The sequence below is a fragment of the Pygocentrus nattereri genome, chromosome 8 (genome assembly GCF_015220715.1).
Source record: "Pygocentrus nattereri isolate fPygNat1 chromosome 8, fPygNat1.pri, whole genome shotgun sequence".
Lineage (NCBI taxonomy): Eukaryota > Metazoa > Chordata > Actinopteri > Characiformes > Serrasalmidae > Pygocentrus > Pygocentrus nattereri.
The window spans coordinates 3,584,278-3,601,100 of NC_051218.1; the positions used below are offsets into that span (position 1 = coordinate 3,584,278).

At 41.1% G+C, this 16,823-nt stretch overlaps 1 protein-coding gene across 1 annotated transcript in view; it reads left to right on the forward strand.

Annotated features, from left to right (window-relative positions):
• Positions 1-149: 149 nt before the first annotated feature.
• mapk8ip1a (mitogen-activated protein kinase 8 interacting protein 1a) overlaps positions 150-16,823 on the forward strand; it is a 41,978-nt gene continuing 25,304 nt past the window's right edge. Inside the window, exons 1-3 of the mRNA XM_017698785.2 lie at positions 150-220; positions 4,722-4,833; positions 8,109-8,435. Of these exons, the coding sequence (XP_017554274.1) occupies positions 150-220; positions 4,722-4,833; positions 8,109-8,435 (510 nt within the window). The remainder of the gene's footprint in view (positions 221-4,721; positions 4,834-8,108; positions 8,436-16,823) is intronic.

The following is a 16,823-nucleotide window of genomic DNA, read 5'->3' on the forward strand; positions in this document are numbered from 1 at the left end:
GTATGATGCTGTTTAGAAGGACAGAAGACTCCCTCTTCCTCGGCTTGTAGGCTTCCAGGAACAAGTCAGGACCACGTAGGTGTGTCTGTGCGTGGTAGTAATTGTGGTTCCCCACGCCGGGACCTACGCCACCCCACCCTGCCCCGCAGATGGTGCTGTGTCTGGCCATGGACTCCAGGGAGGATGGAGACAGCTGGATGGAAGACCAGTGGGAGAAATGGTACTGTACACATTCACACACGCACGCATTTTGAATATACATATTTCGTATATATATGTATATGAAAGTACTGGGCACTTGGGCACAAATTGCTTATCTCAGCAGTAAGTGTGTTTTTGTGCGTGAATAATTGCAAGTCGACATAAACGCAATAAAAAAGTAACAATAATAACAGGAATAGTTTGGTTCTGTGAGCAGCATACTGGGTTCCTCAAGGAGAGGCTTGGAAATGGTTAATCTAATACAGTGACATACATAAAGTCATTGCTTATTGCATGAACGATGTCTGTGTTTATTCTAATATTAGTGTTTTTCTGGCCAGATAAAAAGCTTCAAATTTTCTCAGATGTCCAAAACTTTTGCACTGCACTGTATCCTTGCACTGATCAGGCATAACAGCATGACCACCTCCTTGTTTCTACGCTCATTGTCCATTTTATCAGCTCCACTTACTGTATAGCTGCACTCTGTAGTTCTACGGTTGCAGACTGTAGTCCATCTGTTTCACCTGCTCTGTGAGGGTCCATGGGGGTCCTGACCACTGAAGAACAGGGTAACAAAGTATCAGAGAAACAGATGGACTACAGTCTGTAACTGTAGAACTACAAAGTGCACCTATAGAGTAAGTGGAGCTGAGCGCAGAAACGAGGAGGTATATATAGAAACGAGGAGGTATATATAGAAACGAGGAGGTATATATAGAAACGAGGAGGTATATGGCGGAATGCGACCAAATCCTCACAGCAATGTTCCGACGTCTAGCCTTCCTAGAAGAGTAGAGGCTGTTACTGCAGCAAAGGAGGACAAACACACTATTAATACCCTACATATTCAGAAGAAACTCTGCAGAATCAAGTGTCTACAAACTTTTGGACACAAACATACACAGCCCAAACATGGCCTTGTGGCCTGATTTTCAGTGGAAGAAAGCTGTTAGGAAGGAAGGTTAATCTCACAACTATCATAAGACAATGTCTCGCACATGTGCATTCGTAAGCATTTCATGTAACAACGTTCTGTGAGGGAGCTTTTAGAGGTGGACGTCTGGTTCCTATCACCACCACTGTGAGCAGTTCTGACTGCAAGTTTCTCTAGAACAGAGCGTTTCGCACCAAACCACATCTGAACGATTTCGTGATGCAGAAAAGGGTCTGCAGTAGCGTCCTGCACTCACCTGACCTTGGATGTACATGTGGAGAGAGGAGAGAAGGAGGCCTAACGGGCTGAGTTTGAGTTGGGTTCTGTAGAGCCTTATGGGATCGTAAAGGAAATAAGTGCCTTGTTTTACAGTTGAGCTTGATTTTAATCCAAGTTAAATCGGGTTCCTCTTATTCTCTTGCGATTATTGCACTGGTTACTGTAGCCCAGTGATCCTGGTTGTGCAGTATGTTGGGTGATATGCAGTATTACCTTACGTTGCTGTTATAGACTGATTTGACGTGGTTGTTTGATATAATATGTTATCGATGCACTTTTAGAAGCCTTATTTTTCGGTAATGTTCTTTAATTCTAGTCTGCACTTTCTTCATCTTTCATAATAATTTCTCAATTTCTAACTTCATTTAATTGCAGTATAGATATTTTTATATTTGCAAAAAGTCCCACCCGTCGCCTGCATCTGTATTCAGTCAAGGTGTTCAGGGTTTTTTTGTAGCACTATTCATTTAAAACCTCGATTCCTGAAATCAGCCGAGTTTATTTGCTTTATTTTTGTTCCAGCAGCGCTATGTGACATGGAAAGTGTAGAAATGCAGTGATTTGCAGTGGCAGGGCGCTTTATCTGGACGTTTGCAGCATTTCTGCTGTCCAGTCTGGGCCGTGAGGCTTACACAGCATGCTGCTGTGTGTTTGCTGTGTGCAGGGCGGCTTCACACTGCAGCGTTAATCACCAGGAAGTAGTGGAGACTCAGTAGAAGCTGAGGAGCTCCAGACGGGTTTTCCTCTTTAATCACGTTAGCCAATCCCAGCTTATATTACACACGCCTTCACTTCTCACTCTGTTACATAAAGATACTCGGCTGAACTACGACTGCTCCAGTACTTTCATGCAGACTTCAACACACAGTTGCACAAGGCCTTTTAAAGCCAACCTGAAATCGAAATGGTCCTTTTCTTATCTTGGTTTGTGTGGTTGGTTAGTGTAGTGGGCAACACCTCTGCCCTGTAGACTGGGGTTCAATCCCCACCTGGGTAAAACACCCTACACTACACCAATAAGAGTCCTTGGGCAAGACTCCTAACACCACCTTCGCCTACCTGTGTAAAATGATCAAACTCTAAGTCGCTCTGGATAAGAGCGTCTGCCAAATGCCGTAAATGTAAATGTGTCCCTGCTCATATTAAAGGGGGATTCCACCGTCTGCATCTGCATAATGCAGTGGTTGAGATGAAGTCATTCAGTGTGGTTTGATGTGAAATGGTTCCTACCAACCGGTGATTGGCGGTGATGGGAACCAGGGGTCACCATGTCTACAACACAAATACAGCCATTATATTTGCTGTCCAAAACCAGCAGTGAACCTACACACGTCTTCTGAATTTATATAACATTGATGATGGTAAAATAGTGATAAATCTGAAAAAATAAGATTTCTTTGGGGATGTTTTGACTTGTAATCCCCTGCATGTAGCTCTCCAGCATGAATAGATTTCTAAAAAGCAAATTGTTTCAGGCTATAATCCTCACAACACTTATAATGACTTATAATCTCAGACATCAGGCAAAGGACAATGTTATGTAATTACTTATTACTCTGTGCCGGAGCTTTTATAGACATTAACCTCTGGTTCCTATCACCACCACTGTGAACAATTCTGACTGGTAAGTTTTACTACAAAGATTATACAGAATATACCCTTTAAGGGTAATTCCTTGAGTTATATACATAATAGTACTACTCCTTCCAAAGGCAAATATAGACACTTTAATCATTAAACAATCACTTGAACTTGAATGTTCAGCCCCATCTAGGCCTATATATGGATTTGCCTATTGATAATATACACCACCTTTCCCAGGTTTAAATGTTTTTGATGAATAAAAGCACTTTGGTTGCAGATAAATTAATAAAGTTGTTGTACTACACAGGACTTGTGCACCAGGGTTCAGTAGTGATAGTGTATAGTGTGCAGTGGGCTTGGAAGCTGTAAAGACTGTTAGATGTGCCCAGGATGATGAACGGCTGCTGTAGATGATTTTAAAATCTTAAATAACTAGGAAAACTATACTGTATAGAGGAGTGTTAACTTATTTTCATTTAGTAAATCAACAAGACATATCATTTAGCCGCTGTTGTCGGAAAAACCTTGTATCTCCATTTTTGACGTTTTCAGTTTTTTGGCATAATTTGAAAACACCTGTTACCCTTTACAATGTGTGTAAATTTCATGATGAATGGACTAAAAGAAATGGTCCAAAATGACTTGGGAAAAATTCTGGTTCCATTGACTTACATTAAAAGTAAAGTAGGTTTTTTCCTTCTCCTGTGAAGTTACCGTTTTGGAGGTACGAGGTTTTCTTTCAACGACTGCGATATATATAAATAACACTCCGACGTCTAGTCTAAAGCCTTCCCAGAAGAGTAGAGGCTGTTATTGCAGGAAAGGGGATCATACTGACTATTAATGCCCTTCATTTCAGAAGAAACGTTGGAGAAGCAGGTGTCTACAAACTTTTGGACACATACATATACAGCCCAAACATGGCCTTGGGTGATTTTTAATGGAACAAAGTCATTAGTGTGGAAGACGAAACTCAAAACTATCGTAAAGCGGTGTCTCAGACATCTGGCTGAGTATTCGTAAGTTCTGTGAGGGAGCTTTTAGAAGTGGACGTCTGGTTCCTGAACAATCCTGACTCTCTAAGTTTATCTAGAACAGAGAACAGAGAACGGATGTGTTCAGAATGATGACGAACGGCTGCTGTAGATGATTCTAAAACGACTGGGAAAGCTATATTGTACAGTGTCGCATCAGAAGAAATGTAATTACATTTTATTTCATTCATTTCGTTCTTATCAAGAATGCCTCATATTACAAACTTGGCAGTTGAGTGTCTGTAAATGACAGTAAACCCATCATCACAGTGTTATCTATCATTTAATGACTTTTGTTGTTCCCAAAATGGATGAAAAAGTGAATAAAACATCTAAAATGCTTTTCGTGTCTAGTTTAAAATATTTAAATACATTTTTATTTACTGTCATGGGCTGGAGGTTAGGGAACCGGCCCTGTGACCGGAAGGTTGCTGGTTCAATCCCCAGTGCCTATAGTCCATGACTGAGGTGTCCTTGAGCAAGACACCTAACTCCCAATCGCTCCCCGGGCACCGTGGATAGGGCTGCCCACCGCTCTGGGCAAGTGTGCTCACTGCCCCCTAGTGTGTGTGTATTCACTAGTGTGTATGTGGTGTTTCACTTCACGGATGGGATAAATGTGGAGGTGGAATTTCCCCGTTTGTGGGATTAATAAAGTAACACTTATCTATTTCAAATGTGTGCAGGCTAACTCATGATATGAGTCTGGATGAGTATGAAGACGATGACCTGTCTGAGGTGACGGAGATCACAGATGAGAACGGAGGCAGTCTGAGCCACAGTGACTACGACATTCAAGTAAGAGTCAGCAGGCTTTAATAACATATTAGTGTAATAAAAGTACTTCTAATATCCCATTTTTGAGTGTTTACGCATGTGAAATTGGGGCCTTGCTTCCATCATATCACCATAGCCACTCCTTAGCATGTAGGTCAGAAGGCATCTGTTCTCTTTCTCTAGAGCCTGCGATGTTGGCCGAAAGCCATCTAGGTTACACTTCTTAGGCCCCCCTAACCTGGAATTAACCGTCCTGAATCTCATCTGCTTTCTGCTCCACGGATTCTCTCTGATGCTATGCATGAGTGTAGCTTAATGTCAATGTTCATCTTCATTCTTTTCATTTCTTCTACAGTTTTTTATGACCTGTATTCGCTTATTTCGTTCTCATCAACTGACAAGTAACACGTTCTATCACTTAGTTTTATATGCTACAGTCAGATTTTGATGGGTATTAAGCATTTTTTAATCATGATGTCAAAAGTAGCCTCTATTCCGTTGCTGTTTCAGTATAGTTTTCTACACTATGTGAAGATTTAATAATGAATGGACCAGAAATGCTTGAAATTTGTTGTCATTTTGGACATGCATGCTATTCTTTGGACAGCAACGATTTAAAGTGTGGAATCTACTTTATATTCAGTTCCACTTTAATCCATCACATTGACTGACTGATTGATTCTTCCGTTCGTTCATTCGCATTTCACGTTGTTGTGCTGGTTCAGGTCAGCCTGTTTTACAGTTACTATTATTGAAAGTGGTTAATAAACCTCACCTCCTATGCTGACAGGCGCTGTATGGACTCAGAAGGAGCAGTTTTTTTGGGATTATGGCACGTTTTACTCTGATTCGTGCTGTTCGATTCCAGAGATTTTGGTGTCGACTCCGATTCGGATTCCAAGTGAAGGGAATAGTTTGAGTCGATTCTAGGAGTCGATTCTACATAATAATCTTTCCTCCTAAAACCAACACACGATAGTAGGATATATGGCAAAAATACAATATAAATGCAATCCAAAAAGTACAAAGGACAATATTTATTATATTTGGCCTTAGCAAGGAACCTTAGAAAGCTAACGCTAACTTAGCTAACCTAGCTACAAAAGCTAACTGGCAGCGGGGGCGGCTAAGTTGTACAAAAGTAAAAAGTTCACGAATAGTTTTTACCAGTCTAAACTGTTTGTGCTGCGGGAGGCATCAAATGTACAGTCAAAATAATAATAATCCACTTTGATGCGTTTTACGTGGTTGCTCGTAGCAATTAACGTTAGCTGCGGGTGCTAATCGCGTAGGCTATTAGTTATCAACGTTAGCCAACTTAGCGACGCTAAAAGCTCTAGCAGCGATTAAATGATAGCGGTCAACAATATTGGCTTTCAAGTGTTACCTTCAGTGGTATTTATTGAATTGGCTGACATATCAAATGACCCTTCTAACGTAATAAAATACTGATATTCAATTAGCGACGTAGAATCTGGTTTCTTATTCGAATTTTCCGTTCCACCTTAAGCGGTGCAGCAGTTGCCGCTATAGTCTGAGGCCAGCCAGTACACGCGCCAATGCAACTGAGGCACCATTTAAGGTGGAACGGAAAATTCGGTCCGGAAGCTGTTGAATAAGATCCCATTGACCGTTAATGCTGTTCTTGTGGGTGTTTCTGGAGTGGCTTTTCTACCAGTCTGATCTAATTAGTTGTGTTAAATGTGTAAAAATGCTATTATTAGACCAGACATATGGGAAAAAACAGAAAGAGATGCAAAGATAAGAAACAGACACACTAATACAAGTGGCTTTTTGTTTGTAGGAGGGTTGTCTTCATAGCAATGTCCTGTTACTGTGCTTATTTCAGTTTTTGGTATTGAAATATGTGCCATTTACAACATGAAGAAGTTTCACAGATACACAAATCAAGGGACTTTTGCTCCTAGTCTGCCACTGCTGCTGTAAAACGGGACAAACTATAAATGTTATGATGAATGATGTATCCTGCGTGAATCAGTCCTTCTCACAATATGCTGCCACATCATTCTCACGTCCTGGCAAACTTGGCAAACATCATCGAGGCCTTCTGAAAGGTTCATTTAGAAACTGCTGGATGAGCTGCAGCAACACATGGTGGTTAACCGCAGTGAAAAAAAACTCTCAGTGAGCAGAAGCTCCAGCTACTGACGTCCCCTACAGGGAAAATAGTTTTCTGGGTCAAAACCATCTTATGTTTTTCCTTTCAGCAGCTCACTCATTCCCAGCTTCCTCTCTGAATGAATGCTGGGCTGGGGCTCCTCAGCCTCAATCGAGGCTCAGAGAAGTGGAGGCGGCGTCGGCAGATGCAGCGTTTTCACACAGAGCCAAAGTCAATTATCAGCTTAATCACAGGCATTAATGCAGGGAGTAGAAGACAGAGCCAGGCACATCTGACGAGCCTCAGTCCGTCAGAGGGCATCCACAGTCTGCCTGCAGCTCACGCAGAAATAACCAAGCCTTGATATTAAAACGTTTGCTTTTCTTCTGCAGAAGAATAGAAATTCGTAGGTATGTGATCACAGAGTGAGCATTAAAACAAAGACAGCAGTGTCCTTTAAATCATGACTGTCTGAAAGGACAGTATTGTCTGTTATTATTATTATTATTATTATTATTATTAATACATATTATTACATATTTATTGTTATTGTTGTTATTTCTACTTTGTGATTATTATTCAGTCACAAAAGACAGTGAGCTCTGAGGCATTATTATTATTATTATTATTAATAATAATAATAATAATAATAATGAGCAAAACAATAATAATATTGTTATTGCTTCTGTTTCTGCCAGTCACTATTTAGCAGTCTGCAGCTCATGGTCCTCTGTGATGTAATAACACAATAATAACAATGTAATAGTAACTATAACAATGATGATGATGATTAATTTTATTATTATTATTATTATTATTATTATTGTTGGCTTCTCTATCCATTTGATCCTGTTGTTTTGTTCAGGTTGTTTTTGTTTTTCTTCTTCTTCTTATGACTATTGTTATAGTTGTTGTTAGTTTTATCCCTGATATTGTTATTACTATTATTATTACTATTATTATTATTACTGCTGTTTGTTATGGTGTTTATCCAGGTTATTCCTGTTAATGTGGCTGCAGCTCATTTTGTCCTCTGTGATTGAATTAGCTTTTCCACAGCAGCCACTGAGGCAGGGAGTCACAGGGTGATGTCATCGCCGAGCCCTGATTGGCTGTGGCTGTCTGACTGCAGACCCCTCCTAACCGCTCCACTGCCTGCTCCTCTCCTCTCTCCCAGGGTCACGTGACCGAGCCGGCCAATGGCAGCACGGATTGGGTCCCTCGGAGGGGGGCGGTGGAGCTGCAGGCCGAGATGCTCCAGCTGGACCTGATAGATGCGGAGGGAGGAGGGACCCAGGAAGAAGCGGAGGAAGAGAGGGAGGACGAGAGGGAGAGGCTGCTACTGCTCATCGATGAGCGCAAAGAGGGAGAGCGGGCAGCAGGGCGGCCCGCCGCAGAGCCACCGCTGAGGGACCTGGACCCCCCCGCCCTCGTTGCCATGGATACATACCGGCCCAAAAGACCCACCACCCTGAATCTGTTCCCGCAGGTGCCGAGGACTCAGGTGAGCCGAGAAGACGGTGACAGCTGGTGTTTTGGTGCTGTAGGTTGGTAAGAAGCTTGGGATCAATTGTGCTTGTGGAGGGTGGGGGGGGTGGTGGTGATGAGAACCTTTATGCTGACTGACAGGACGGGCCGCGAAACAGGCCGTGCTTGCGTTTCTGTTAACAGCAGCACTCAACTGTTCTCATTTCCAAGCCACAGCCTTCAGCTTCTGCCTCAGTTCCACAGCCCCCACCCGAGACCCTCATCATCAGCATCTCTGAGCGCTCTTGTCCCTTTAAACCTTAATGATCTGTCCCACGTCTCTTTCACCTGCATCACTTACAGGATAAGGAAAAAGTAGATGCTGAATAATTTGTGGCATTTACTGTGTAATAAGCCTTAAGATTAATATCTGTATAATAAGATTGCAGCTTAAAAGGGTTAAAAGAGCTCATTTTGCTGCTTTTATTCTGCACACCTCATCAGCATCTCTATGTTTTTATCCTGACGATCAATTCAGCAGCTCCCTCCCTCTTAGTGGACAACTTACAGAATAATGTCAGAGGAGATAGTGAATAATTTATGTTTACTGTATAGTGAGACTGCAGCTCAAGGGGTTAAAAACGCTCGTCTCATTTTGTTTCTTTCTACTCTCCTTTCATTCTGACACCTCAAATCCTCATCATCACCATGTCTCTGTTTTCTTATCCATTTAAACCTTAAGGATCCATCACCCGATCCACGCTTTAATTCCTCAGATTTAGGTTTTACCTGCATAACTTGCAGAATAATGGCACAGTAGATACTGAATCATTTATAAAATTTACTGGACAAGCCTTGAGATTGATAACTATGTAAGATTGTAGGTTAAGGGATTAGAAGAGCTCATTTTGCTGAAATAGGCCTCGTGTAGATTTTATATACACCTTCAGTTCTTATCATCAAAGTCGTTCTTAAAAGTCGCTTTCGTTCCTTTAAAACTTGTCAGTGAAGTCGCCCTTGAATTCCCCAATTTTACAACTGCAGAAATAATGGAATCATGTCAACATAGATACTGAACAATGTGTAGTATTTAGGTCCTAATTTTAATAGCTTCCTTCAGTTTTAAGGGGTTAAAAGTGCTCATTTTGCTGGGATGGATCTTCCGTTCTGCAGCTCTTTTTATATGCACCTCAAATCCTGATCATTACTGTCTCTTTGAGCTCTTAAAAGAGCTTATTTTGCTGAGATGATCCCTTTGAACAGCGATGTGATTCTGTACGGTTAGCAGAAGCTGGTCTGATTCCCGCTCGGAGTGGTGCTGATGCTGGCTGGTGACGTGTCCGGTGCGCTCCCTGCGGCCCACCTGCTATGAATCACACTCCTCTTCCCCCCCTCCTCTGTGTAATGGGATCAGACAGGAAGTGGCAGTCGAAATCCGTGACCTGCAGGGGTCAAATAGAGAGGGAGATGGGGGGCGGACGTTGTCAGAAGAGGTAGATGGCCATTCAAAACCATTACTGTCCGTTTGAGATGGATCAGAGATGCGCTGTGGGTTCTTTTGGGTCACCTTGTGTAGAAAGGAAGAATGTTTCTGAGGTGTTTTTCTCAGTCAGTCAGTCACAGTCAGGCTTTACTGGCCAATGTTTGCACACACAAGCACAATGTATCGTTGCTGTCGGGGCAAAACCCCATATATCTTTTTTTTTTTTTCCAAAGATTAAAAGTTCCTTATTAGTCCCGCATCCGGGAAATTTCACCTCCGCATTCTAACCCATCCGTGCAGTGAAGCACCACATACGCACTAGTGAGCACACACACACTAGGGGGCAGTGAGCACACTTGCCTGGAGCGATGGGCATCCCTATCCACAGCGCCTGGGGAGTAGTTGGGGGTTAGGTGTCTTGCTCAAGGGCACCTCAGTCACGTACTGTCGACTCAGAGGATGAACTGGCGATCCTGGTTGCCTAACCTCCAGCCTATGACTGCCCACAATCGCTGTGTGGTTGCATTAACAGAGAATTCATAATTTCACAATGCCAGCTGCCATTTACATTGTGGACCAAATGAATGGACCAATAGAAATACTCCAAAACCGACTCGTAATAAATATTATCTCCATTAACTTCAGTTAAAAGTTATGATTTTCTTCTTTGTCCTGTAGATATTTAGAGATATGAGGTTTCCGACTGATACAATATGTTACATAGATTAATAGATTGTGTGTATGTTTGTCTGTGTACTCTGCTAATGTGCATTTTGCTATTGTTTGGTTATGTCTTTTAGCGTTGATGATATTGTTAAGTAGGACATTTAAATGTAAACTATTTTAGGGTGCATCTTAAAGTCTGGGCAGGGACAACAGATCAGCTTATTTGCAATCATGTTTAGAGCTGCAAGATATGATCATGAAATGTGATGTTTGATGAAGCTGTCAGATATCATAGCTGGGTCTCTTCCTGTTTCCCCCATTATATCAAAAGCTTGACTGCAAAACACCAGAGGGCGCCTGCGAGCAAGTCCTCAATGAAGAGTTAAAATAGTTTCTAATCACTCGCCCAGAACGTTTCTTAAATTTTAGGAAGTAGAAGGATATATTTCACTAAAAAAGCAAAGAAATCCCTCCTGTATGTTTCCTTTATTCTACAGCAAATGGGTTTTGGGCAGTAGAAGGCGGGCAGTAGTGCTAGTGAGTAATGATTGATTGGCGAGTGGAGCAGCTCATTGGCTGTTCGCGCTCACTGACATCATTTAAACTCCTATAACTCGAGTTTCAAAGCTCTTAAAAATATAAAAGCTGTGTTAAAATGTTTTATGCTGTTCTGTGTTCAGGAAATGACCATTCTTTTGCATTAAAAATGCTTCATGTTTATATACTATGGTTTTGTTCAAATGCTCCATCTTAACCCATGCTTGGTGGTGCCCTCTAGTGTTTGAGAAACCAGGGAGACGTTACAGAGCAGTACATCTCTTCTCTACAAGCTCTCTGGTTAAATATCATGACGTTGATATGAGAAGTGATAAAGTAGTGTGATGCTGACTGGATACATACATTTATTTCCTCATGAAGCTCCTTATGGTGATGCACGTTTGGTGTAACAGCAGTCATGACTGCTTCACATATTTTACATGCAGCACTGGGAGTGAGAATAAACATCACAGTTAAAGTGTGATATTGATTCTCACTTCAGGATGAAGTAAAACAGGAAAGCATGGTTGAAGTCCAGCACAGGGAAACACTTGCTGGTTCTAATTCCTTGCCGGTGTATTTACATCATGTGCAAGGTAATCTGTTCTGTAATTACTACCTTTGATAAGTTTATCACGCCAACTTATATCCTGACAACGATATATGTTGTTCCGTCGATGCTGTTAGTTGATAAGTGCTGCACCTGAAAAATAATTGACTGAATATTGATTTATTTTTGCAAACACATGGACATTTATTACTGAATTTAGAAATATATTTGGCTCAAAGATCAGTCCTTCCATTTCTTCATTGCCTTGTCATCCCCACATGCACTACTCACACTACACAAGCCTAAAAGAAGGTTATATTACTGTTAGAAGACAACCTTGTATCTCCAAAATAGTAACTTTACAGGAGAAGGGAAGAACCTACTTTACCTTTAATGTAAGTCAATGGAACCAGACGTTTTTCCAAGTCGGTTTGGGCCATTTCTTTTGGTCCATTCATCATGAAATTTACATACGATGTAAAGAACAACAGTCATTTTCAAATTATGTCAAAAACTGAAAAAGGACAAAAATGGAGATACAAGGTTTTCTTCTAAAAATAGCAGTATACTTGCCTGTATTGAATAGATGAAGGTCGATGGGCTTTGTAGTTCTGCAGCTTGTTCGACACACCTTGTTCATTGTTTCATGCTGCTGGCTTAAATTTCTAGAGATTGCAGTTTCCTTCCTCCCAGTTGAACGAGGCTGTGTACCTCACAGTGAAATCGCCAGTGATAAATGAACACCTTCAGCGTACGAGCGAGTTGTAACCGTACAGCACACACTGGAGACCGGTCTGATACAATCGGTGTTGATTTAACAGTGGGGGTTGTGCTTGGGACCACAGCAATGAGAATCTGTTATACTCCACTCTAAAACCTTGTGATTGCACCTTAAATTCACTGCCCTCCTGCACTGAACTGAGAGTTAATTGTATTGTGAATGATCTTTAGCATTTTCATCTCCACTCTTTCTTCTACATGAAAGGTTTGAGTGTTTATGATCAGGTCAGTTAAGCCTCTAGAGCAGAGGTCACTAATAGGTGGACTGCTGCCAGAATCTGGACCAAGGTGCTTGGCTATGATCACCTTGATCTATAACCAATAAACTACGCAGTATTATTTCATGGGGTGGTCCTATTTTACTCGGCGTACCTTTTCTAGTCTTTATGGTAGCTTTAGCGGCCTGGGAGACTCAGACCAATCACATGCGCTGTAGTTATTACACATGACGCTACTCAGCCAATCAGATCTGTGCATTACGATGAGCACTGAGACGCGAGTCAGTAACGCACACACAGGAGGGATGAGGCAAGAAACAGCAGTCAGAGAAGAAAGTGAGTCAGAGGGAAGTTATTTGACATGACGTGGTCTAAAAAGAGAAAACTGACAATAAACGTTGTTGAAATTATTTCACTTTATTTGATTCGACATTCAGTTGTTGACTGTATAAGATGTTGATATTCCTACTCAGCTACTTCTGTAAACAGTATATGGCACCAAATCATGGTGCAATTTAGATGATGTTCTGGTAATGAACATCTGGATGTTATGATGTTCTGGACCTTTGCTTGAGGATATTTTCTCTAACTGGACCTTATTGAATTTTAATTAAATACCCTGGATTTAGAGTTTCAGTAGGCTGAATTGTTTGTTCTACATCGAGAGGCAGTTTGGCAAAATGGAAGCTGTTAATTGGCTAAATATGCTTCCCTCCCAACACAGAGGTATTGTACTGTCTGTATTATACAGTCTACGTTATACTGTCTGTATTATATTGTCGATTTCCAGATTTCCACATCCAGTAACTTAGAAAAGAACTGAAAACGCAGTTGCTGAGTAAACATTTGAAACTCATGACCATATAATGCAAATTCAAAACTGCAGCCACTGCATTGGGCTTCAATGATTTGCAGAAAATATCAAATTGCAATTTGTCTGTATGATATTGTGACTGCAAATTAAATCGAGCTTAAACCTATTTTTAGATCCAGGCCTATTTTCTGGCCAGGAAAACCACATCTGTCTTTTTTTTCTAGTTTGAGGCTTGAACACTGAACCTAGTGCTCCATACAGTGAGTTAGTTGTGCTTGTGATGTCATAGCCCATGTGGTTGCTTTTGATTGGTCTAACTCATTTACAGGTGGTTCTCAAGTTCATTTTCAATTTTCAAGTTAAGATAAATCTCCCCTTTTTAAACATGTTCATCATGAATTCCACTGATTCCTCAAAAAGTACGGCATATTTAAACGGTTAAGATGTAAACAGAGTAATTCGGAGTGGTTTGGTGTGAATTGCTCTCTTCTACAGAGTCAGAATTGTTCACAGTGGCGGTGATAGGAACCAGACATCTGGAGAGTTTAATGCTTTTAAAAGAGCCCACATAGAAATTTGTAGCACACAGTGGTTACAATTAGGTCGCCAGCTGCTTGAGACAGTGAGATAATTTAGCTGGAAATTTATGAACATATTTTCAAGTACACAAAGGGTGGAGAGGCACACGCAGGGTAATATAAGGCAAAACAGTCCCCTTAAAAGTGATTTATCAGATTTATCACTATTTTGCCGTCATCGGCATTACGTATATACACTCAGGGGACACGTGTGGGTCCACTGGTGGTTTTGGATAGTAAATAAAATGTCTATATTTGTGTTGTAGTCATGGTGACCCCTGGTTCCCATCACCACCACTGTGAAGAAATTTGAGCTATTGAGTTTCTCAGTGAACCATTTCACATCAGACCACTCCAAATGACTTGGTGGACGTCTCAGTGACGTGATTATGCAAAAATGTTGAAAACATAAGTGGAGTTCCCCTTTCAATCAATCAATCAATCAACCTTTATTTTGACTCGGAAGCACATTGAGGGCAACCCTCATTTTCAATGTAGCCGAGCATTTACAAAAACAGGGATTGACATGACAAAGAAAATAAGAACTACATTTAATCATTTTAAATTAAAATGTATTAAAAATTGAAAATAACAGTGAATAAAAGATAAAAGTAGATAAAAAATAGAACTTGTGATTTAAAGGGTGAGAAATTAAGATCAGAAATAGATAAGAAATTGGTAAGGTAACAGTACAATATCACAAATTAAAAAAAGTAATGATAGAAAAAACTTAAAATGAGAGGAAATAAATAAATAAATAAATAAAAAGAGATAAAGAACTAAGGAGAACTAACACAAAAATAAAAGTTACGAATAAATATGATGAAGTAAAACAGGTACAGGCTGTCTGTAGGTGGTTTAAGACAGTGTTGTTGATGATATGAGCTGTAGATAAAATTGTAGCTCATGCGGTTTGGAAATTGCACTCACAATTTCAAATTGCGATTTCGATATGAAAACAGTGAATCGGCTCTGCCGTTACACGCTAGCAATTCTGATCATAGAACGGGACAGACATGGAGTTTGTGGCACCAAAGTTATTGTCTCTGATAGCTGTCGGTATGTTATAGATGTGGCAGATGGTGGTGACGTTAAAACAAGCTGGAGAATTCCTATAACACCAGCTGCTGATTAGTCCCAGGGAACACAGTCCATCCATCCATCCATCCATCCATCCATCCATCCATCCATCCATCCATCCCAGTTCTGTCATGCTCCATAAGGGAGTGTTATGCGAAGCTGAGGTTGTGGCACATCAAACCTGGCTTTTACTCCGTTCTGCATTTCTCACGTTAGAATTTCTCCTCTTTGAAGTAGATAAGGCCACAGGCGTCTCTTCTCTGCATTCCCATCGCTCCATCTTTCTCTCGCTCTCTCTGGTAATGCACTGTGCTCTGAGTAAAGAGTCTGCTGTCACTCTTTTTCAGGAGACATACTATGATTTAAGTAATTGCCCCAGCCAAGCCCAGCAATGTAGTGGTTAGCCCTTGCAACATAACTGCAGTAAGGCACTTTATAGGGGTGTAATGCCAGCATGTAGATGCAAAAGTTATGTTCTGTTGATTTTCCAATTGAAAATAATTTATATGTCCCATTTTCTGCACATTTCAGTGCACAATTTGTGTTTATTTACTTAATTCAACTGGAAAGTAACATAAACTCAACTTTTTCAATAAGTTAAATTGAGCTACAAACCCGCAATTGTGCATTAAAATGTGCAGAAGTGTCTCTAGAGGATGTGTTAACTTATTTTCACATCAACTGAATGTAATTTGACCAAAACCTTTGCATGCTACTGTATTTCCTGATATAATCAGGAATGTACTGTTGGATTTACACCACAAGACAGCACCTTTAATAGAGAACAGGGGAGTAACGATACACATGCTTTCAGGTTTGATACGGTTTTTGATTCTGAGGCCAATTCGATTTTCAGTATTTAAAAAATGAGCTCTAATTTTAACCTGCTCTGAAAAATGGAATTTCTTATCATCGGGAGATCACGAGTTTGATCCCTGGACGATGCTACAGCCGTCCGTAGCCAGGAGTCCTAGAGAGCACAATTGGCCTCGCTCTCTCTGGGTGGGCAGGATGGCCCCCCCTTCTCCCCAATCACTCAACGTGATGCTAGTCGGCGCAGGCTTTTGTCAGCTGGCATAACAGATCTGGCAGTTGGCGTTTTCCTCCAAGCGCGTCCAGCTGTCCAGTGACGTGTGAGCAGCAGTTCGAAAAGAGGCGGCCGCTGGCTTAACAGGTCTGGCAGGAAGCCTGTGTTAGACTTCATCCTCCTAGCGTTATAGTATCGTGTGATTGGGGGAGTCTTAACTACCGGGTGGAGATAATTGGGCTAAAAAAATAAATAAATAAATAGAAATTCTCCAACAGAACTTTTTTCAACGCCTGCTGCACCACCCCCAACAAAATAAGACCAACAAAATCATGACTCTTAGAACTTTTCAGAGAAAGAGCCCAGTCAGTTGAGTCTGGGTCTGCCCTCCTCAACCGCCCACATTACTCTGATAGGCCACACCCAGACGTCTAGCTTTGATCCCTGACAGTGTTTGCTACAAAAGACAGTGAATGAGAGATACTGAGGAGATAACGAGGGGCGCGTCACCTATGCAGTTTTACTTCCGTTACTATTAAAAAAATGTCTTTTTTTTTTGATACACATTAAAATCATCACATCCTTAAGGCCAATTTATAGTCCAGGCGACGTGTCGCTTGACAAAAAACCTACAGGACAGATGTCGCAGCATTACTGGCCTTCATAGTCCTGTCAGAGTGGAACATCATCTG